Source organism: Abramis brama, assembly GCF_963993115.1.
Source record: "Abramis brama genome assembly, chromosome: 2".
NCBI lineage: Eukaryota > Metazoa > Chordata > Actinopteri > Cypriniformes > Leuciscidae > Abramis > Abramis brama.
This window is the reverse complement of record NC_139964.1, coordinates 24,606,783-24,631,702: the sequence shown is the minus strand read 5'-3', so window position 1 is coordinate 24,631,702 and position 24,920 is coordinate 24,606,783. Positions and strand designations below refer to the sequence as shown.

At 37.4% G+C, this 24,920-nt stretch overlaps 1 protein-coding gene across 1 annotated transcript in view; it reads left to right on the top strand.

The window, feature by feature from the left end:
• Positions 1-224: 224 nt before the first annotated feature.
• Positions 225-24,920, top strand: part of LOC311077982 (uncharacterized protein) — a gene marked incomplete at its 5' end in the record, with an annotated part of 46,777 nt that continues 22,081 nt past the window's right edge. Inside the window, 4 exons of the mRNA XM_084106627.1 lie at positions 225-240; positions 1,003-1,419; positions 1,526-1,582; positions 7,126-7,300. Of these exons, the coding sequence (XP_083962753.1) occupies positions 225-240; positions 1,003-1,419; positions 1,526-1,582; positions 7,126-7,300 (665 nt within the window). The remainder of the gene's footprint in view (positions 241-1,002; positions 1,420-1,525; positions 1,583-7,125; positions 7,301-24,920) is intronic.

Below are 24,920 nucleotides of genomic sequence, written 5' to 3'. Positions count from 1 at the left end.
AGACTTAATAAAGGCTTCGACCTCACCTTCCATATTTCCTCCCACAACAAAAAAAAAAGTTTGATATCCGACTAGTTAAGAAAAAAAATAATAATAGAGTTTTACTCACCGACTCTGGCGTTTCCCCCTTGTTTCGCGATCGAAGAATTATGATTTTTTTTATAGACGAGCCCCCATTATGTTACGCGCCACATGCACGAACATCGAGGGCGACACCCGTTAAAATGGATGACGCCTTTGGTCTAGGGGTATGATTCTCACTTCGGGTGCGAGAGGTCCCGGGTTCAAATCCCGGACGAGCCCCCATTATGTTACGCGCCACATGCACGAACTCCGGGCGTCATCCATTTTAACGGGTGTCGCCCTCGATGTTCGTGCATGTGGCGCGTAACAGTGTCAAACAATAGCATACCAGTCATTGTACCATGTAAATATTGTGTTGTCACTAAACTTAAAATTCTAAAAAAAAAAATAGTTACCAAATTTAGAGCTTTTAGCTCTATGAGCTTTTTTTTTTAGGCCATATCGCCCAGCCCTATTATCATCAGGTGTCTTCAATAGTCAAACAATCATCACTCAATTAATCACTTAATTATCTCATTAACTCTAACACTGCTTCAGTGTTACTTTTAACACCCTGCTGGTGGCTCCCATATGAACACCGAATGGTGTTAATTTAACCGGGGAGTTTACTGTGTAGGCTGTGCCTCCCTTGACTCCCCTAACGAGCCACCACTGCACTCACAGGAGATCCACCATTTGCAAAACACAACCATCCAACAAAATCTAGTCCTGCCCTACAGTTTTTCTCTTTCGAGAAGTTTCACTCGGATATATGCCACAATAGGGAAGAGAAGACTATCGCAACTCCAATTTCATGTCTTTTAAATAAACGTTAAAAGTTATTGATTGTGAAATTAAATAATATTTTCCACACAAAACTAGAATTATTTTTTCGAAACAGTATTATCAAAGCAACAGATTCTCATGTTTTCACAACAGATTTTCGTTCCGCTGACCCTTGCTACGACTACACAGTGCTGGATGATCCATGGAGAGCCAACAGCAGACAATATTACTACTACTACTACTACAATAACTACTACTGCAACTACTACTACAAGTGTGACACCAATGTCATTTGGAGCGGCTGGTATCGTCTCTTCATTAACGGCCTGAGCGCTCATATCCCAGACACATGTGTTGCTCAGTACAGCTGTGGCACTGAAGTCCCGCTCTGGATACGTGGCGGACACCCAACAGTTGAGGATGGAGTCGTCAATCGAGATGTCTGCGGTCACCATGATAATTACTGCTGCTATTACGGGTCTTTTCCCATTAAAGTCAAAGCTTGTCCAGGCAATTATTATGTCTATGAGCTGGTTAGACCAACTTACTGCTGTTCAACATACTGTGCAGGTAATTATATTCACATGAGCTCTTTCTACACATTCATGATAATCACTATTCATTAATCTGTTCATTAATCTATCTGTTCATTAATCACTATTCATCAAACTTTCAGACACTGGCAGCATTAACACCAGCCCTACAACTGTCACACCAGTGACCATCTCACCTGGTAATGTAACACACTGTGTTTCCATTGGTTTATTTTCTTAACTAGCAGGTAATCAGCAGTTCATACTGAGTTGTTTAATCAGATCTTGAGAGAGTTAATGTCTTTTATCTTCAGTTCAAGGCTGTGTCTGAATAAAGTTGTAGTTTGTGTTCTTATTACTCTTTCGAAAGATGATTGAAAGAATGTTTCAGGAACATCATACCAACCTTTAAATAACATTCTAGTAAAATTAAGGAACCTGGACATTTTTATGATACACAGCTGAACTGAAATAACTAATAATATCAGTAACCATGACAACTAAAGAGTGGAAGAAAAACTGAAGAAAGGAAAACATGAACTAATGATTACAAACTAAAAGTCCATGGAAACTAAACTAAATGACACACATAACTGATAATCAGTAACGCTAAACTTAACAACTACCTTACTAACTATCAATAAGCAGTAATTAGGAGTTTATTGAAGCAAAAGTCGTTAGTTAATTGTGAGAATTGGACCCCAATCTAAAGTGCGACTAGCATGTTTTTTGATTTGAAGTGGTATATTATTTAATTATACCAATTATACCATTTGATACAATTGATTGCTTTGTTTTGCTATAAACCCGAATTCCCCAGTGTTAAATTAACACTGCTCAGAGCACATGTGGTCCCACTCTACATGGTGTTAAAGTAACACTGAAGCAGTGTTAAAGTTAATGAGACAATTAAGTGATCAACTGAGTGATGATTGAGCATTAGTGATGAACACCTGATGATAACAAGCAGAATCACTGAAGGAGAAAATCACAAATTGTAAGCCACCGTTATAGCGATCAGTGTTTGCTTTAGTTGGGCTCTTGACCCTTATATTATTAACTTTAGACTTTGTTTGGCTGCTGTTATTGATTTGTAACAGTCAAATGAACAAAGAAAAAGTGTGTTCTGATAGTGTTGGTTATGTTTTGACATAATCATGCTGTGATCTGAAAAATGAAACGTATTGAGATAGTTTGGTGTAACTTGTTAACAGCAGCTTTGTGATTCTACAGCATATGATTATCAGCATTTTTCTTATAATCCAATATATTTAAGAAACATTGTTCTGATCAAAACACTTTCAAATATAATTATTTAGAAACACAGACATCAATAATCAGCCTGTGAATCTCAACAATGGTGACAATAATAAAGCATGTTGCAGTGGCTACCACCAATCACAACTCATTAATGGCTCCCATCATGCATTGCGGTATGAATAAATTATGATCTGAATTGTCTATGTAATTTACTTTTCCTAATTGAATATTCTGCTCGTCACCATTGTTGAGATGCATAGACTGAATATTTATGTCTGTGTGTGCCTAAAAGAAAGATTAAAAAAAAATTTTTTTTTTTAAGAAATCCTTTATATTATATCTAAAATTCTGGATATTTATGCAGAATAACAGTTATGCTGTAACCAATAACATAAATCAAAAACATAAAGTTCAAATGATGATTGTCATAACATAACCAACACCATCAGATCACTTTTTTCTTTGTTCATCTGGCAGTTATAAATTAGATACAGCAGCCAAACAAAAATTAAAGTTAAGACAAGAGCCCAACTAAAGCAAACACCCATCACCATAACGGTGGCTTACAATTTGAGATTTTCTCCTTCATTGATTCTGCTTGTTATCATCAGGTGTCTTCAATAATGCTCAATCATCACTCAATTAATCACTTAATTATCTCATTAACTTCAACAATCTTGAGTGTGGACTCATATACACTCCCAGGAGAGTTCATTTAACACTGGAGTTTTTGCTGTGTAGTAAATGCCGCTCCATCTGAAAGCAGGTGAAGGCGATTTACTACTAATCAAGGAACCGGCTTTACTGACGAGATGCGCATAACAATATCGTGCGATATATCGCCCAGCCCTAGAATTTACTGTGTAACAGAATTTAGTTATAAGAATGTTTTCCAAATATTCAGTGTTGGTTCTGGGAACGTAAAAAATGTCCAGTTTTCTTGACGTTAAAGGTACGTTTTTTAAAAGGTAAAATGTTCCTCAAGCGTTCTTTCAACTTAATTTTGATTTAAAATTCAACATTCTTGGAATGTTGATTTTGAACATTATAAGAACATAAAAATGTTTCCTGAATGTTAATAGAATGTTATTGAAAGAATAGTATGATGAAGAAATGTTCTCCATAAACACCTGCAATTACTGATAAAACACAAACCTAATGAAAGTCAAGGGTCAAGAGCCCAACTAAAGCAAACACTGATCTCCATGATGATGACCTCAAACAAATCATTTTCAATAAGACATCAACATCTAAACCTCTGTTAATTCTCAATAAGAAGTTTTGTAGATGTGTGACAGAAAATAAAGTCAGTCTGGTTAGTAATAAGTACACAGCAAAATCCCCAGTGTTAAATTAACACTGAAAAGTGTGAATTATATAAACTCTGAGCAGAGTGTTAAATGAACACTGAAGCAGTGTTAAAGTTAATGAGCTAATTAAGTGATTAATTGAGTGATGATTGACCATTATTGAAGACACCTGATGTTAACAAGCAGTATCACTGAAGGAGAAAATCACACATTGTAAGTTACCATTATGGTGATGGGTGTTTGCTTTAGTTGGGCTCTTGACCCTTATATGTTTACTTTAGATTTTGTTTGGCTGCTGTTAGTGAGTTATAACAGCCAGATGAACAAAGAAAAAAAGTGATCTGATGGTTATGTTATGACAATCATCATTTGAACTTGATTAGCTTCACTGAACTCATTGAGACCCTTATTTCTGACTTAGATTTATGTTGTTGATTACAGCATAACTGTGATTCTGCATATCTAGAATTTTAGATATAGTACAAAGGATTTATATTTAAAAAAAAACAACTTTCTTTTAGGCACACACAAGACGTCAAGATTCAGTCTATGCATCTCAACAATGGTGACGAGCAGAATATACAATTAGGAAAAGGAAATTACTAAGACAATTCAGTTCATAATTTATTCATACCGCAATGCATGATGGGATCCATTAATGAGTTGTGATTGGTGGCAGCCAGAGGACAAGTTATTGTTACCATTGTTGAGATTCACAGGCTGATTATTGATGTCTGTGTTTCTAAATAAATTTATTTAAAAGTCTTTTGATCAGACCAATGTTTATTAATTATTTTGGATTATATTAAAAATGCTGAAAATCATATGCTGTAGAATCACAGAGCTGCTGTAATTATCAAGTTAAACCAAATTATCTCAATAAGTTTCATTTTTCAGATCACAACATGATTATGTATAAACATAACCAACACCATCAGATCACATTAGTTATTTGTTCATCTGACTGTTATAAATCAACAACAGCAGACAAACAAAATCTAAAGTAAACATATAAGGGTCAAGAGCCCAACTAAAGCAAACACCCATCACCATAATGGTAACTTACAATGTGTGATTTTCTCCTTCAGTGATTCTGCTTGTTAACATCAGGTGTCTTCAATAATGCTCAATCATCACTCAAATATTCACTTAATTAGCTCATTAACTTTAACACTGCTTCAGTGTTCATTTAACACTCTGCTCAGAGTTTATATAATTCACACTTTTCAGTGTTAATTTAACACTGGGGATTTTGCTGTGTAATGCTGTTTGTGCACAGCAAAATTCCCAGTGTTAAATTAATACTGCTCAGTGTTTATATGAGTCCTCATCAGAGTGTTATAAGTAACACTGAAGCAGTGTTAAAGTTAATGAGATAAGTGATTAATTGAGTGATGAATGAGCATTATTGAAGACACCTGATGTTAACAAGCAGAATCACTTTTTTTTCAAGAAATAATAATAATAATACCATTAGTCACCATTATGGTAATCAGCGTTTGTTTTAGTTGGGCTCTTGACCCTTCAATTATTAACTTTAGATTTTGTTTGGCTGTTGTACCTGAGTTATGACAGCCAGATGAACAAATAGTAAAGGTGATCTGATGGTGTTGGTTATGTTTTAACATAATCATTATTTCACAATCATTTGACCTGAATAACTGATTTTGTATAGTTTATGAGTTAGATTTTCTGAGTTAGGTTTATGATTATAGCAGTACTGTCCTTATACAGCATAATATTTTTAACATTATTAATCCAAGTGATTTCTTAACAGTTGTTCTTATACAAATTCCTTTTTTAGACACAGATATCAAGAATCAGCCTGTGAATCTCAACATTGGTGACAATTATAAAGCTTGGTGCGGTGCCACCAATCAAAACTCATTCATTGCTGCATGAATAAATAATGAGCTTCTGTTCAGAGGCGATCTGTTTGTCACCATTGCTGAGATTTATATGCTAATTCTTGATGTCTGTGTGTGCCTACATGAAACACTGCTTTTTTTATGTGTAAATTAACAACTATTAAGTAATCATTTGGATTTCATTGAAATGCTGAAAACGTTATGTTGTATAAGGACAGTGCTGCTATAATCCATAAGGTAAACTTAACTCAGAAATTATGCTCTCAATGAGTTCAGTGTTTCAGGTCATACAATTACTATGATAAAACACAACTAAAGCAAACACTGATTACCATAATGGTGACCAAATGGATTACCAAATTTTCTCCTTCAGTGATTCTGCTGGTTAACATCAGGTGTACATCAATAATGCTCAGTCATCACTCAATTAATCATTTAATTATCTCATTAGCTTTAACACTGCTTCAGTGTTACTTATAACACTCTGAGTGTGGACTATATAAACACTGAGCAGTGTTAATTTAACACTGATGACTTTGCTGTGTTGGAATATTAGAAATCAACGTTCTTATAATGTTGAATTTTAAATCATAATGAAGTTAAAAAAGAACGTTTGAGGAACATTATACCTTTTAAAACACGTTCCTCTAACATCAAGAAAACTGGACATTTTGTATGTTCCCAGAACCAACACTGAATATTTGGAGAACGTTCTTATAACAAAAGTCTGTTAGCTGGGAAGCAATTTTCCAGTGTGTTCATGTTTTTACTCCCGTAAGTCTGACTGTGATAGTTCAAGAAATGAACTGGAGAAGATTTCCACGTTAAAGAAGGCAGAGCTGCAGAGCACACCTATTATGTAATTGCCACGTCAGATGGTAGTTCGAAGGTGTTTGCCAGCCAAAGCTAACTTTTCCAGAAAGTTCGCTTTGGCAATCTGTTTCAAACTCCCGAAACAAACTCCAATGAACTTCATTTGTGTTCTTTGATTTCACTTGAAGTACAGTATTTTAGGGCCTTCACTTAACATTTCTGCTGGGTCTTAAAGGGCATTCACACAGTGTTGGAATTACTGTAATAACGAGATTTCGATTTGTATAAAGCTTTTACCTTCCTCATAGAACTCATAATTACAATTTGTAAACTCAGAATTTTCGGAGAGCTCCAACTTGTACCATGCGACGGATGCAGATCCATTTTGCTGTTCATACTGTTGCCATAGAAATGCATAATTTTCAATCCAAGGACGTGAACATTAAATATTATTTTTTTCTTCTTTCTTGTTTTTAATGTTTTTTAATACAGATCTCTCTGTTGACCCCTGCTACAATTACACTGTGCTAGACGATCCAAGGAGAGCCACCAGTTATAGATATTCCTTCTCCATGTGTGACGTCTCTGTTACCTGGAGAGGCTGGTATCGTCTCTTCTTTTACGGCTTGAATGTTCAGATCCCAGACACATGTGTTGCAACATACAGGTGTGGCACTGCTGCCCCGCTGTGGATTCGTGGTGGACACCCAACAGTTGAGGATGGAGTCGTTACTCGAGATGTTTGTAGTCACTGGAGCGATAACTGCTGCATTTTTGGGTCTTTTCCCATTAAAGTCAAAGCCTGTCCAGGCAATTATTATGTCTATGAGCTGGTTAGTCCAACTTTATGCAATTCAGCATACTGTGCAGGTAATTATATTCATATGAGCTCTTTCTACGCATTAATGATTTTTATGTTTCTGTTCATTAATCACTATTCATCCAAACTTTCAGACGTTAGCAGCATTAACATCAGCTATACAGCTGATACACCAGCGTTCATCTCAACTGGTAATGTAACACACTGTGTCTCTTTGGTTATTTTCTGGCCTGATGAATGTGATGATCTGTACCAGTGAATCTGTGTGAGTGAGTGGGTTTGTGTTAGTAAGTGAAGATGCCTGAAATGGAGTTATGAGGAACTACTTCCTTTGTGAACCACCAGAGGTGTAAAGTCCATTGGTCAGAAAGTAAAAGTCCTGCCATATGTTTATTCCACCTATGAACTCACACAGCAAAAACTACAGTGTTAATTGAACTCTCCTGGGAGTTTATTTGGCTCCAGACTCAAGCGTCTTAAAGGTAATGAGATAATTTAGTGATTGATTGAGTGATGATTGAGCATTATTGAAGACACCTGATGTTAACAAGCAGAATCACTGAAGGAGAAAATCTCTTTTTTTAAGTTGCCATTATGGTGATCAATGTTCACTTTAGTTGGGCTCTTTTGACCCTTAATCTATTAACATTAGATTTTGTTTGGCTGCTGTATCTGAGTTATAACTCTCAGATGAACAAAGAGAAAAGTTGATCAGGTGGTGTTGATTATGTTTCAACATAATCATCATTTGACCTGAATCACAAAACTCATTTAGAGAGTTAGGTTTACCTTGTTGATTACAGCAGCCTGTGAGTCTACAGTATTTCTTAGAAGTTGTTCTGATAAAAAAGACTTTGAAAAAGTATTTTATTTGGACACACAGACATCAAGAATCAGCCTGTGATTCTCAACAATGGTGACAATAATAAAGCATGTTGCAGTGCATTCTGGGTGCAACCAATCAAATCTCATTAATGGCTCCCATCATGCATTGCAGTATGAATAAATTATGATCTGAATTGTCTTAGTAATTTACTTTCCCTAATTGAATATTCTTTTTGTCACCATTGTTGAGATTCATACACTGAATCTTGATGTCTGTATGTGCCTTAAAGACATTTTATATATATATATCTATCAGAACATTAAGAAATCATTTGGATTATACTGAAAAATCTGGATCTTATTCTGTAGAATCACTGTGATGCTGTAATGACCAATATACATTTAAGTCAGAGATTCAGCTCTAAATGAGTTCATTGATTCAGGTCAAATGATGATTATGTCAAAACATAACCAACTGTTATGAGGATGCAGAGATGAACCCAAGCGCAGACAGAATGCACTACACACAAGGTTTATTGATGACAATAATGGGGAAAACAAAACCCACAAGGGGGCAAAACATAGACAAGACAAGGAGTGACTACACTAGACTATGATTTGACATATAACTAGACGATAAACAAACAGCTAATTCAAAATCAGAACTTTCTTAAGACGATAATCTTGACAGGGTACTCACAGAGCTCAACAAGGTTTCACAATGAATCATAATGTGTAATAATGAACCGGCACAGGACAGCAAACAAAAGGGGACTAAATAGCAGAGTTGTATAGTCCAGGGGTCAGAAAGTAAAAGTCCTGCCATATGTTTATTCCACCCATGAACTCAGTCAGCTGATTTCACTAATTAGTTCTCTCTCCTGTCTGAATTAGCAAATCCAGGTGATTGGAACAAAATACTGAGGAGGACTTTTACTTTCTGAACCTGGACTTTACACCTCTGCATAGCAATGCCACATGTCAGCCAAGAGCAAAGAAATAAACCAGAACTGGACCTTATCGTAGCCACAAAATCTGTGTATATTAAATATGGAGTAATTTCAGCCACAGCCTCAGATGAAATCAACTGAAGAGAAAAGAAGACATTCAATCTGTGAAGATCTCAGCAGAGGAGGATTAAACAACTCCACAAACAGCATTACCAGCTTCACTTATTACTAACCAGACTGACTTGTGTTCTGTCAGACGTCTACAAAAGTATTTATTGAGAATTAACAGAGGTTTAACTCTAATGTGTTTCATTTGAAGTCACCATAACAGTGATTAGTGTTTCCATTAGTTGGGCTCTTCACTCTTATTATATATTTTGTTTTCTTTGGCTGCTGGGACAGTGTGTTTGTCGAACACATTTGCAGCAGCAAAGAAAGATAAAATGAAATGAGATCAGGTGATGATGGTGTTGAAAACTTTTTCTTCGTCGAAGCAAGAGACCAGGAGACGTTGGGGATCACGTTCAAACAAAGTTATTCTTTATTGAGGACTTCGCGTTGACGCGGCTGCAGTTCTTCCCAAATCAGTCTAACTAATGTAACTTTACATGGTTTCTTTATAGGCATTTCAGTGGGCTGTCCCTTAAGGTTCTGAACTTACACACAGCCTTTAGGGATGACTACTGCTAAAGACAATAGAGGCAATTACCCCCAACTGTGCTCCCCAAATGGTATAAACACAAATGGTCACGAGAACTAAGACTAGTAACATTCACACACAGTTCAACTCTTAGTTGGAAGATCAAAGGCTAACAAAACCCCTGACTATTACAATGTTTAGACAGCTGACTTAAAGCTAACTTCTGATCAGTAAATTGATGCCATCATGTTCACCTTGAATGCCCAATACAGTGTAATTCACCTTAGTTTTTCATGTGATGTTATGTAAGGAAGTAAGATCAGCAGATCTTAAACATATTCTTAAATTTGGATCCTTCAATGGTTATCTGTTGATGGTTTTACAATCATCATGAAATAGACTGATTCACTGAGGTTTTTATAATCTAACAATTATGTTGTTCCACTAATATATTTACATCACAAACCTTGTGTTATTGCAGCATGAGATCCAGCAATATATCAATCGGTTTAAATCTTTTAATAAGGATGAAACAAAAAAATCTGACCCACGCTGACACACACAGATATCAACAATCAGCGTATGAATCTCAACAATGGTGACAATCACAAATAATATTTAGATAAACAGATCAACTCAGAACATCACTGAAAAGCTACTAATTCACAACAAAAACAACAGCAAAAAAATTAATGTAAATATTTAGAATTAAACAAAATAATAGGACAATTCAGATGCATAATTTATTCATGCTGCAATGCATGCTGGGAGTTTTGTACTATGCATGCATTGCAGCAAGGTACTTTTGATTGTCACCATTGTTGAGATTCATACGCTGATTGTTGATGTCTGTGTGAGTCATATAAACTGACTTTTGCATGCTCATGTTTGTTGAAGTCTTCTAACTTATTTTTATAATATTACTGGATCTCATGCTTTAGTAACACAGGAATTAGATTTAAAATATTTCACTTAATCAGTCTATTTCATGATGATTATAAAACCATCACCAGATAACCATGATCACCTGATCTCATTTCACTTTAGCTTTCTTTGCTGCTGCAAATGTGTTTGACAAACACAGTCACAGCGGCCAAAAACTACAAAAGATATAAAAAGAGTTAAGAGCCCAACTAATGGAAACACTTGTCACTGTTATGGTGACTTCAAATGAAACAGAGCTAAACCTCTATTAATTCTCAATAAAAACTTTTGTAGACGTCTGACAGAACACAAGTCAGTCTGGTTAGTAATAAGTGAAGCTGGTAATGCTGTTTGTGGAGTTGTTTAATCCTCCTCTGCTGAGATCTTCACAGATTTAATGTCTCTTGTCTTAATTTGATTTCATCTAAGATTGTGGCTGAAATTACTCCATATTTAATATACACAGATTTTGTGGCTACGATAAGGTCCAGTTCTAGTTTATTTCTTTACTCTTGGCTGACATGTGACATTGCTATGTAGAGGTGTAAAGTCCAGGTTCAGAAAGTAAAAGTCCTCCTCAGTATTTTGTTCCAATCACCTGGATTTGCTAATTCAGACAGGAGAGAGAACTAATTAGTGAAATCAGCTGACTGAGTTTATGGGTGGAATAAACATATGGCAGGACTTTTACTTTCTGACCCCTGGACTATACAACTCTGCTAAATAGGGAGACTAATGATAACATAACAGGTGACACAGGTAAAGCAATAATGACAAAACGAGGATAACAAGGGGGCGGGGTTAAGTGACGAGACAACACAAGCACATGGCCCAAACAAATGACCATGTGCTTGTACACAAAACATGGGTCTGTCATTATCCTGCCTCAAGACTAGGGAAAATCAAGGACAAGAAGGCAGAACCATGACACCAACACCACCTGATCAGCTTTTCTTGTTGTTCATCTGGCTGGTATAACTCAATTACAGCAGCCAAACTAAATATAACATCAATAGTTTAAGGGTCAAGAGCCCAACTAAAGCAAACACTGATCACCAGAATGGCAACTTAAAAAAAAATATTTTCTCCTTTGGTGATTCTGCTTGTTAACATCAGATGTCTTCAATAATGCTCAATCATCACTCAATCAATCACTAAATTATCTCATTAACTTTAACACTCTTGAGTCTGGAGCCAAATAAACTCCCAGGAGAGTTCATTTAACACTGGAGTTTTTGCTGTGTGAGTTCATGGGTGGAATAAACATATGGCAGGACTTTTACTTTCTGACTCCTGGACTTTCCACCTCTGTGAACCATCATCTCTGGCTGCACATAAAGACCATGTAAATAGATTACATTAAACTCATGATGAAACAAAGTAATGACAGATCTTTTCCCTATTGTTACATACAGCCAAATGTAACAGATTATCAAAAACTAAAAATGTAGGGTGGCAACAACTATGCATCAGTTGCTGGTTGAGTGTTGAGTTGTGGGTGTGGCTCTAGGAAACAGAGGCAGATGAACGTGAGCTTGCAGAGGCACACTGTAAAATCCAAGAGTTGTTCTAGCTAACACATTTTAGTTGACTTTACTGGTAACACTTCATTCTCTTTAGGGAACACATGATTGGTTCCTGCTGTATTGGTAGGCAATGAGCTTGCTGTTCAACATTCAAATTCATGTTTTATTAACTAAGTTCGGGAGGAACACGTTCAAATGATCTATCCAGTCAGCACGAGAGGAGGCCTGTATGTACTTAGCCGACTCATATGTTCCTCGACAGTTTTTAGCATCTCTCTGTCACTCTGAATCCTTACTCTTGGCTGGATCATATCACAGCCAGGGATATATATACGGCGTACGGCGTACGGAGTACTTATTAATCTGATTATTTGTAAGCATTAACTTCAGAAACCCTACACCTTCCCCAGCTCCACCTGTATAGATCTGCTACAGGGGTGATTATGTTTTTACAGCAGCAGCATGTCTTGCTTTCTCATAGCAGCATGTCGTGTGTGTATTTGCAGTGGCAGGTACTTGCAAAGGCTGCGATTATTTTATATGCGCAGCTTGTCATTGATGTATTGCTCTGTAAACGCTGCTCCATCTGAAAGCACTGTGAGTTTGAATCACTTATAACGTGCATTTGAAAAAGCAACACGCGTCAAACATCTTTCCTAACATGAGAAGCATTTATTAACCTCTTAAATGCCTCTTAAAAGACAGCATTTAATAACATGTTTTTACTCCAAACTCACTTCATAACGACAGTTGAGCATCCTTCTGTAAGATGATGTGGCTTCTCACACAGAATAAGGCAGTTGTGTGTTTATTGGTCATGTTTAATCAATCAAAGCATTTCAATCTCCTGTTTATTCAACTACAGCCATAGGGATTTCCTGGAATGACAGATGTTATCTACTTCTGTGGTGGGGCATATTTGGCATGTCTGCACGACAGCGCCCTCTGGTGTTCAGATGGAGCAGCATTTACTACCGATCAGCCGCACTGCACTGACAAACTGTGCATAAAATAATCACAGCCTTTGCCAAATCGTGTGCGGTTCCAGTGCGATTAATTGTGCAGCCCTACTCATTACCATGCCAAACTCTCAGAGAGTTCTTTTTTGACAGAATTATATTTACATGTTTTCTCAATTCACAGCAAAATCCCCAGTGTTGAATTAACACTCCTCAGTGTACATATGTGTCCACATTACAGGGTGTTAAAATTAACACTGAAGCAGTGTTGAAGTTAATGAGATAATTAAGTGATTAATTAAGTGATGATTGGCCATTAGTGGTGACACCTAATGTTAATAAGCATAATCATTGAAGGAAAGAGAAAAAAAAAAAAACAATAACAGAAAAAAGAGAAACACAAGAACTACAACTGACTTTGTGCCATTACACATTATTGCACTTAATATTACCAGTTTGACTTTATTTCTGTCATACATCTACTTGAGATTAAACAGAAAGTTTAGACAGTAATGTGTTATGGAACCATTATGGTGGTCAGTGTTTGCTTTAGTCGGGCTCTTGACCCTTTAAATTTTTTCACGTTAGTTTTTCTTTGACTGTTCCAACGTTGTGTTTATAAAGCACATTTGTTATTGCAAGAGAAAACATGACCTGCTCACAATATGTTTTGATGATGACATTATCAGCATGTAGTAACCTGATGTCATTCAGAGTCTAAATCTTTTACTATATGCTTGATGTCTCATTTTGTAGTCCTGAGATTCTACAGTTTGAGATCCAACAGCAATATGAACAATTTTGAAAATACTTTGTGCTCTGAAGTTATTCTTCTTCTTCTTCGTTGATGTTTAACGGCGGTTGGCATCCAACATTAATGGTGCATTTCCGCCACCTACTGTACTGGAGTGTGGACCGGAGATATCTAACTAACTAACTTAAAAAAAATAAAAAAATAAATAATTTAATAAATAACTTCCAACGATAATAATTATATCCTTTCTGCCAATCTTGTTTCCTTTAAATATCGAAATAACAGTGTACTCATATCATTTAATGGTTTCCCCAGCAACTCTTCAAGTGAATTTCCTTGTCCCCCTAACCTTCTTATGCCCTCTCTCATCTTTGTTCTTTCCTTCTCATATTTCTGACACTCAAAAATCACATGTTCCACAGATTCAATATTATCACAAAATTCACACCTATCTGATATGATCTTACCCATAATATGTAAATACTTATTCAACCCACAGTGTCCTATTCTTAACCTAGTGAAGATAATTTCTTCCATTCGATTCCTTCCCGTAACCCTCTCTGTCCCAACTTTTTGTTGAATGTTATATAAATGTCTCCCTTTCTCCTCTGCATCCCAATATATCTGCCATTTTTTATTAATTTCTGACCAGATTTGTGCTTTGGCTTCTGCTTTACTTATTGTAATTGCTATATCCACATCTTCCCGTTTACTAGCTTGTTTTGCCAACCTATCTGCGGTTTAATTTCCCTTCACCCCCACATGTGCTGGAACCCATGTAAATTTTACCCTTACCCCCATCTGACAAATCCGTGAATGAAGTTCTAGTATTTCATATATTATGCCCTGTCTTGCTTTTGATCTAAATGATTGCAAACTCTTCAGAACTGCACTAGAGTCTGAGCATATGACAACTTTTGCAGGTTTAATTTCTTCTATCCACTGCAATGCCAACCAAACAGCCACCAATTCAACGGTGAATACTGATAAATTATCAGAAAGTCTACTTTGCATCTCTACCCCCATTTTTGGTACACTGAAAGCAGATCCAACTTTTCCAGATTCATGATCTTTAGACCCATCAGTGAATATGACCAAATATTTACTATACTTAACATTCATCCTATCACAAAATGCCTGACAAACATCCAACCCCTCTCTATTCCTTGTGTGGTTATTTAAAATCTCTAAATCCACACTAGTCTGCCAAAGAAGCCATGGTGGTCTGACTGGCAGCGGAACTGTTGGGCTAAATTCCTTTCCCTCTAGTCCCATCTCTTTCCCAATAGCATCACCTACCCATCCAAAACTCTGACTTTTAACCCTTTCGTGCTCCCAGCATACCTGTATAACTTCTCTTGTGGGGTGAGACCTATCCTGTCCTTGCAGGTTTGCCCAATAGTTGGCTGTCAACTGTTCTCTTCTTAATTGCAGAGGCATCTCACCCATTTCCACCTGTATTGCCACTGCCAGTGACGTATGAAACGCCCCAGAACATATTCTTAATGCTTGTGCTTGTACAACATCCAACTTGGCCAATGTAGTTTTAGCTGCATCTCTGTATGCTATGCAACCATAATCTATTACTGATTTAATCAATGCATCATATATCCCCTTCAGTGCATCCCTACTCGCACCCCAGTCCACTCCTGCCAAGCATCTCATCACATTTAATACTTTTTTACATTTAACTATGACTTTCTCAATATGGCCAGCCCATGTCAACCTAGCATCAAACACCATTCCCAAAAATCTAAAGGATTCAACCTTCTCCAGTACATGTCCATATAGTTTAAGATTGATCTCTTCCCCCAACTTTTTCCTTGTGAAGAAAACAACCTGTGTTTTTTCCCCTTGAAAATCTAAAACCCCATCTCATTGACCACCGCCCTACTAGATCAATTGCTTCCTGGACTTTCCTAACTGTATAATTTATATTCCTCCCCCTTTTCCACATAGCCCTGTCATCAGCAAACAAAGATCTTCCAATCCCAAGCCCCACCTCTGAAAATACATCATTTATCATGATGGAGAAGAGCAAAGGACTAATCACACTTCCCTGGGGGGTCCCATTCTCTATGAGGTAGCTGCCAGAAATTTCTTTCCGCACTCTCACTCGTATAGATTGTCCATACAGGAAATCCTTTACCCAGTTAAACGCCCTACCTCCTATACCCAATTTATCCAGTTTAATCATCAGCCCCTCCTTCCACATCATGTCATATGCTTTCTCGACGTCAAAGAAAACTGCTACCACTGTTTCCTTATTAACTTGTGCCTTCCTTATTTCATCTTCCAAGCATATTACTGGATCCATTGTTCCCCTCCCCTTCCTGAATCCACTTTGACATGATACAATTAATTCCCTCTTCTCCAGAAAATAAACCAGTCTGTCTGTTACCATACGTTCCATAATTTTTCCCACATGAGATGTTAAAGCAATTGGCCTATAGCTAGTAGGTTTTGTCGGATCCTTCCCTGGTTTCCTAATTGGAACTACAACTGCTTCCTTCCAAAACTTTGGAAGCTGTCCTTCCTCCCAACTTCTGTTGTATAATCTAAGCACACTGTAAAACCCAACAAGTTAAGCTAACTCATTTCATTTGAGGAAACCGATTGCCTTAATTCAATTAAGTTTATAAAAAACAATAGTTATGAGTACTCTGAACTTATTTTAATCGAGTCCACTAAAACAGTAATACAAAGTCAAATTCAATAAGTTAAGCTAACTTATTACATTTGAGGACACCGATTGCCTTAATTCATTGTAAAACCCAACAAGTTAAGCTAACTCATTTCATTTGAGGAAACCGATTGCCTCAATTCAATTAAGTTTATAAAAACAATAGTTATGAGTACTCTGAACTTATTTCAGTTGAGTTTACTAAAAGTAGATGTACATTGCAGTCAATAAATTAAGTGATTAATTAAGTGATTATTGAGCATTAGTGATTAACACCTGCTGTTAACGAGCAGAATCAATGAAGGAAAGAGAAACACAAGAACTACAACTGACTTCCAACCACAGCCTTAGATGAAATCAACTCAAGATAAAAGACGTTTAAATCTCTAAAGATCTCAGCAGAGGAGGATTAAACCACTACACAAACAGCATTACCAGCTTCACTTATTACTAAACAGTTTGACTTTTGTCATGCGTCTACAGAAGTTGTTATTGAGAATGAACAGAGGGTTAGATGATAATGATTTATTGAGTTTTATTTAAAGACACCATGATAGTGATCCGTGTTTGCTTTAGTTGGGCTCTTGATCCTTGACTTTATAACACCAGTTTTTCCTCTGGCTGCTGTAACTGAGTGTTTATAAAACACATTTGTTATGGCACATACGCCAAAAGAAAATATGAGCATGTGGTTGTGTTAAGATGATAAAAATCATCATTTAGTGACTTGATTCTCTGATCATTCCCAGAGCCTAATCTCTGATTAGACAGGAGATGTATTACTTGTATTATTCATTATAGTATAACTGATTCTGCTGTAAGGCCCATTGTTGTGATTAACAGATTTTAAAAACCTCTATGGTATTATGCTGACTTACACAGACATCAAGAATCAGCATATGAATCTCAACAATGGTGACCATTAAACAATGATTTATGCCGCAATGCATGCTGGGAGCCATGGATAAGTTTTGTATTATGCTAGTACCCAGCATGCATCATTTTTTAATGGTCACCATTGTTGAGATTCATATGCTGATTCTTGATGTCTGTTTGAGTCTTAATAATGCAATACTTTTTCTGTGAAACTTTTTGTGCACAACTATTTGTAAAATCCTTCATATTATCTGATGTCTCAACATGGCTAGCTCTTATGCTGTAGAATCACAGTTTTGAGTGAAACTAATATGTTGTCCTTTTAATCAGAGATCAGACTCTGAATGAAATCAGTGAATCAAGTCACGAAATGATGATTGTCATCAACACCAGATCAGACTTTTCCTTGGCTTATGTGCCATAACAAATATGTTTTATAAACACTCAATTATAGCAGCCAAAGAAAATCTTAAGTGCAAAAGTCAAGGGTCAAGAGCTCAACTAAAGTAAGCGCTGATCTCCATCATGGTGACCTTAACCCTTTAGGCGCCAGAGGTTTTTTCCTAAACCGTTCGATTTTGACATCTTAATTTCAAAAGGCTATATCTTAAAAGTGATAAAAGATAGAGACTTTCTGTAAATTAGAGAAATATTAAGGATGACCCAAAGTTTATGTAGGGATTACATTTTCCCATCTAATTTGCATATTATGACGTCATATGGTGGCGGAGATTTTGGATTATAGAATTTTCATGAAAAGTCACATGTTTAAATGATAAAATGCAGCACTTCTTTCCCCCCAAAATGTCCCTCACCTTCTGTATGCTATATTGCACAATACTGAATGCTCAGGTAAATAGTAAGTAGTAAACAAACTGTGTAAATCATTACTAATAAATGGTAGAAACAAACCGAATGCATGTAGGTTGGCCTTTTGCTGTAGAGATTTTCCATTTACTACATACAGTAGGCACTCTGATTCCATGTATGGGGCACATATATATTATTCATATGACACACAAAGCCGGCATTCCCATCAGCTTGCGATAGACTATGCATAATAGCCCCTCTGCCCCGTGTCACACCGCCCCGTGTCACACACGAGCAGCGCGGGCGCGGCCAGATCTGCCTCATGCGCGCGCCGAGTGTGCACACTACTGTCATTATCATTGCAACTCCCCACTCTGCCTCCACGTTACCCCCTAACTGTCCTATGATTACTTCGACCTTGTCTAACATACCCGTCTCCACCACAATACTGTCGCCGCGATTGCGGAGAGGCACACGGTCAGAAGACAAAGCTGGCTAGCGCGGTAAAAATCGGTAAAAATCTCCCGCCTCGTTCCCCACAACACTAACACGCCTGCTAACTTCGTGATGAACACTCCGACCCGGGAAACATTGTTCCCACCACTGACATTGGGCAAAGGTTTCACCGTTTGTGCTTGGTGTAGGGCTACTTTCACTTTCAGAATCACCGTCATCATCAGAGTCCGCGAATAGAAGACCCAACACTTCATTGCAGGAAAGCTTTATTGATGCCATTAGATAATAATAATAATAATAATAATAATAATAATCTAATGCAAATACTCACTGACGTTGACTATATTGCTCTGATAAAATGGCTCACTCGCACACTATAGCTCCGCTTTTGTTCGCACTGATTCAATGCGCTCTAGCTCGAAGATTTTGTATAGAAGCATGACTTTTTTTTTAGTCTGGGATGAAGTATGACATGTCTGCAATCTAGTGGAGAGGAGGTCGAACGAAATTTGACACCCTATTTGACAAAATCGGCCGTTTTATTCAGTGCCGCATCTTATCGAGTAAATTCGACCGTGGCGCCTAGAGGGTTAAATGAAACTCAAATCATCAACTTCTAAACCTTTGTTAATTCTAATAAGAACTTCTGTAGACGAATGGCAGTAATAAAGTCAAAGTGGTTAATAATAAGTTAAGCTGGTAATGCTGTTCGTGGAGTTGTTTAATCCTCCTCTGCTGAGATCTTGAGATATTTAATGTCTTCTTTTATCTCCAGTTGATTTTGCTGTGGCTGAAGTCAGTTGTGTTTCTCTTTCCTTCAGTGATTCTGCTTGTTAACAGCAGGTGCTCATCACTAATGCTCAATCATCACTTAATTAATCACTTAATTATACAATTATCATTCTGGGATCTAGAAATGTTCTATAACTCATTCAGTTTGAGTTCTGTTTCAGTCATTCAAGTTTCGGTAATATTTGAGTGCTGTGAACTCAATTGTATTTAGTTAATATTACTGTTAGGTTTTACAGTGCAGTCTTCCTAATGCTACCTCACCCATATGTGCAAACATTATATAACACATTTCGTCTTCTCCTGGCGATGTCAGACCTGCTCTAGAAATTGCTCTCTCCATCTCCGCCTTAGAAAATGGAGCACTCAGTGCATCACCCACTTCCTCCCTTTTTTCCAATACCCCAGGATATTCCTTCAATGTTATTTCCCTTCCTTTCTTCCACTCACCCTCCAAGTTGTCAGAGCTATGTATTGACACAAAAGCTTTAGCCATCATCTCTGCCTTCTCTAAGTCAGTAACTGCCTTCACCTCCCCACTGACCAGTACAGGGTAGTTCCACTCCCTCCTTATTCCACTCATCTTCTTAATCATCCCCCACACTTCTCCCACAGGCGTCTGTCTTCCTAATGAGCTGCAGAATCCACGCCAAAATTTCCTCTTAGCATGGCGTACATTCTTTCTTACCACTGCTTGCAATCTTTTATATTGGATTAAATGCTCAAAATTATGAGTAAGTCTCAACAACCTGAGAGCCTTATTTCTATCTCTTATTGCTTCAGTACATTCCTGTGTCCACCATGGAACCGCTTTCCTTCTCCTCACCCCAGAACTCTTAGGAATAGTTTCATCCGCCACTTCTTTAATAATATTTTGAAAAATATTATACTCTCTATCACTCTCCATATCCCTAACCTCCCCACCTAACCTTTCCTCACATAACTCCTTAAATTTGCCCCAATTAGCCTTACTAAATACCCATCTCCTTCTTCCCTCTCCAGACTGTTTTTCTATCCTCATTCTAATTTTGCACAATATAGGAAAATGATCACTCCCTACTGTCGACTCCTCCCATACCTCCCATTCACAAATCCTTGCTAAATCATTAGATGTGATGGTAAGGTCTAGTGCTGACTCCTTTCCTGAACCCATTTCGATCCTCGTTCCTCTACCATCATTAATACACACCAACCCTTTTAAATTCATTAACTCCTCCATCACCCTCCCATTTTCATCTACTCTCTTTCCCCCCCAAAGCAGATTGTGGGCGTTAAAATCTCCACACCACACTACCTTTCGTCCTCCCTGTCCTTCTACTTCTTCCATTAAACCAATATCCAACCTTTTACATGGATTGTAGAAGTTGATTATCACTACACTCTCCATTCCCACCCATACCTCCACCACCACATACTCCAGCTCCTTCCCTAGCCCCAGAATTCTATATGGCATCCCCTGTTTAATAAACGTAGCACACCCTCCCCCACATCCCGTGCTTCTATCTCGACGAACACCCACATACCCCTGTATCACAAAATCCAGACTTGGCCTAAGCCAGGTCTCTTGAATACAAATAACCTCTGGTTTCTGCACCATTTCATCAATAACGCGTTTAAACTCTTGCCCATTTGCAACCAGGCTTCTGGCATTCCAATGTATTAAAAACACCATGATAAATATTAACCAACCCATGATTCCTGACTAGACTGATGATTGAGATCATCTCTCACTGTTTCCCATGTCAGCCCTGTTACATCCAAATGTCGTACTGCTGCCATCACTATCAGCTGTATTCTTTCTGTCTTTGACTTTACATCCGCAGTACCATTAATCACACCAGCAATAAATGTCACTAATTTCCTAACATCCACCTGTATCATATATGCCTCATTCTGTCTCGCTTGTCTTGCTTCATATCCTACATTATCCTCACTGCTACACCCTGCTGTCTGATTCCGAACCTTTTTAACTGCCTCTGCATATGACACTTTCTGTCCCACTCTCATTTGCTGCACTTGCACCGCTTCCTTCATCATTGAACACCCTCCATAAGCCACGCTGTGTGCACCCCCACAATTACAACATTTAGGTGGGACAACCTCCCCACACTGACCATAACTTTGGTTTCCTCCACATCTGGCACATCTTCTGGTTTCCTTGCACATTACCGCTACATTTCCAAACCGCTGGCAGTTATAACATCTAAGTGGTTTGGGCACGTACAATCTCACAAAGTAGCTCATATATCCAATTGTTACTTTCTCTGGAAGGACCCCTCCTTCAAACTAGGGCTGGGCGATTTAAATCGCGATATTGTTATGCGCATCTCATCAGTAAAGCCGGTTCCTTGATTAGTAGTAAATCGCCATCACCTGCTTTCAGATGGAGCGGTGTTTATTACAAAGAGCCGTAGTTAACTGACAAGCTGAGCCACATCACATCAATATCGTGGATGTATCGCCAGCGATATTTAATGCGATATGGCTCAGCTTGTCAGTTAACTACGGCTCTTTGTATACAGCAAAAACTCCAGTGTTAAATTAACACTCCTGGGAGTGTATGAGTCCACACTCAAGAGTGTTTAAGTTAATGAGATAATTAAGTGATTAATTTAGTGATGATTGAACATTATTGAAGACACCTGATGTTAACAAGCAGAATCACTGAAGGAGAAAATCTCAAATTGTAAGCCACCGTTATGACGATCAATGGTTGCTTTAGTTGGACTCTTGACCCATATATTATTAACTTTAGATTTTGTTTGGCTGCTGTATCTGAGTTATAACTGCCAGATGAACAAAGAAAAAAGTGATCTGATGGTGTTGGTTATATTATGACAATCATCATTTGAACTTGATCACTGAACTCATTAAAATCCTTCTTTCTGACTTCGATTTATGTGAATCTGCATAAATGCCCAGAATTTGATATAATATAAAGGATTTCTTAAAAGTTGTTTAAAAAAAAAAATCATTCTTTTAGGCACACACAGACGTCAAGATTCAGTCTATGCATCTCAACAATGGTGACGAGCAGAATATTCAATTAGGAAAAGTAAATTACATAGACAATTCAGATCATAATTTATTCATACCGCAATGCATGATGGGAGCCATTAATGAGTTGTGATTGGTGGCAGCCACTGCAACGTTTTATTATTGTCACCATTGTTGAGATTCACAGGCTGATTATTGATGTCTGTGTTTTAAATGAATTTATCTGAATGTCTTTTGATCAGAACAATGTTTATTAAACATTTTGAATTATAAGTAAAGTACTGATAATCATAGGCTGTAGAATCACAAAACTGCTGCTAACAAGTTAAACCAAACTATCTCAATAAGTTTCCTTTTTCAGATCACAGCATGATTATGTCAAAACATAACCAACACTATAAGATAACATTTTACTTTGTTCGTTTAACTGTTATAAATCAATAACAGCAGACAAACAACAGTAAATATTAAAGTAAACATATAATGGTCTAGAGCCCAACTAAAGCAAACACCCATCACCTTAATGGTAACTTACAATTTGTGATTTTCTCCTTCAGTGATTCTGCTTGTTAACATCAGGTGTCTTCAATAATGCTCAATCATCACTCAATTAATCACTTAATTATCTCATCAGCCCTAAATGCCGCTCCATCTGAAAGCAGGTGATGGTGATTTACTACTAATCAAAGAACCGGCTTTACTGACGAGATGCGCATAACAATATCGCGATTTAAATCGCCCAGCCCTATAATTTAACACCGCTCCATCTGAAAGCAGGTGATGGTGATTTACTACTAATCAAGGGAACCGGCTTTACTGATGAGATGCGCATAACAATATCGTGCGATATATCGTGCAGCCCTACTTCAAACTGTAACAAAACTGACATACTATCTTCCTTGACACCATCTCTTGTTGTTTGTAATCTTTGTGCACTCATTAGAGTACCCCCTCTTATATTATTCTTAATCTCTTCCATCTGCACACACACCGGTATACCTGTAATCACCCCCTTATTCCATCTTTTCCCTCCCTGATATTTAACAACGCTTACTACCTGAAATTGTCCAACCCTTTCCAGCTTCAGTACCCTCTCTCTTTGATCCCTATCCTTACATGTGACCACTAAACTGCCATTCCTTATCACCCTTGCTGCAACTATATCACCTATCGCATTCTTTAATGCCGATGTCAATCTAACCGGATTTACACCTCCTACTCCGCCTTCCTCTCGAAAATTAATAACTACTTTATTTTCGTCAATATCACGATCCTCTAGTATACATACCTCACTTTCCTCACCACTCATTTCCGAACTACTACCTACTCCTAGTGTGTTAGCCTTCCTTTTCTTAATCAAGATTTCATTTCCACTCCCTAACGTTACCTGTTTCCCCTTTCCACCTTTGCTCTTCTCTCGTCTTCCTCCACCTCCACCTCTTTCCTCCATCTCCAGTCCAGTCACAGTACAGCCGTACCAAACCGCCGACACCCTGTAGTTTCCAACACTTTGATAACAGCACAGATTTCCCCAGGGTAACACTGTCCCTCTGAAGTTATTGTTTTAAAACACAGACATCAAGAATCAGCATATGAATCTCAACAATGGTGACAATAAACAAACTAGTGACAAACAGATCAACTCTGAACATCACAAAACTAAAGTCATAATAAAACAATAGCAAAATAAAAGCAAACAGGAACAAAACAATGAAAATTACAGGACAATTCAGCTGCATAATTTATTCATGCTTCAATGCATGATGTGAGCCATGGATACGTTTTGATTGGTGGCTCCCATCATGCACTGCAACATGAAGCGTTTGTGTGATTGTCACCATTGTTGAGATTCATATGTAGATTCTTGATCTCTGTGTGTGATTTTAAAGCCTTCAGATTATTAAAGCATTACTGAAATTAAATACTATAGTGAAAAATTAATAAAGCATTTGTATAATCTGTTTATAATGCTGGGTGAGATCAGTGAATCAGGTCACTAGTAATTTCATCATCGAAATATAAACAGGGCTGCATTTCCATAAGCCTAACTTGATCGTAGATCAACTGCAACAAATGGTCTGTATGATCAAATTAGACTTATGATGCTTTTTTGGAAACACCCAGGTCATATTTTCTCTTGCAGCAACAAATGTGCTTTATAAACACAGAGTTGGAGCAGCCAGAGAAATACTAATGTTAAAAAGGAAAGGGTCAAGAGCCCAACTAAAGCGAACACTGATCACCATAATGGTAACATGAAATGAAACATTCCATAAAA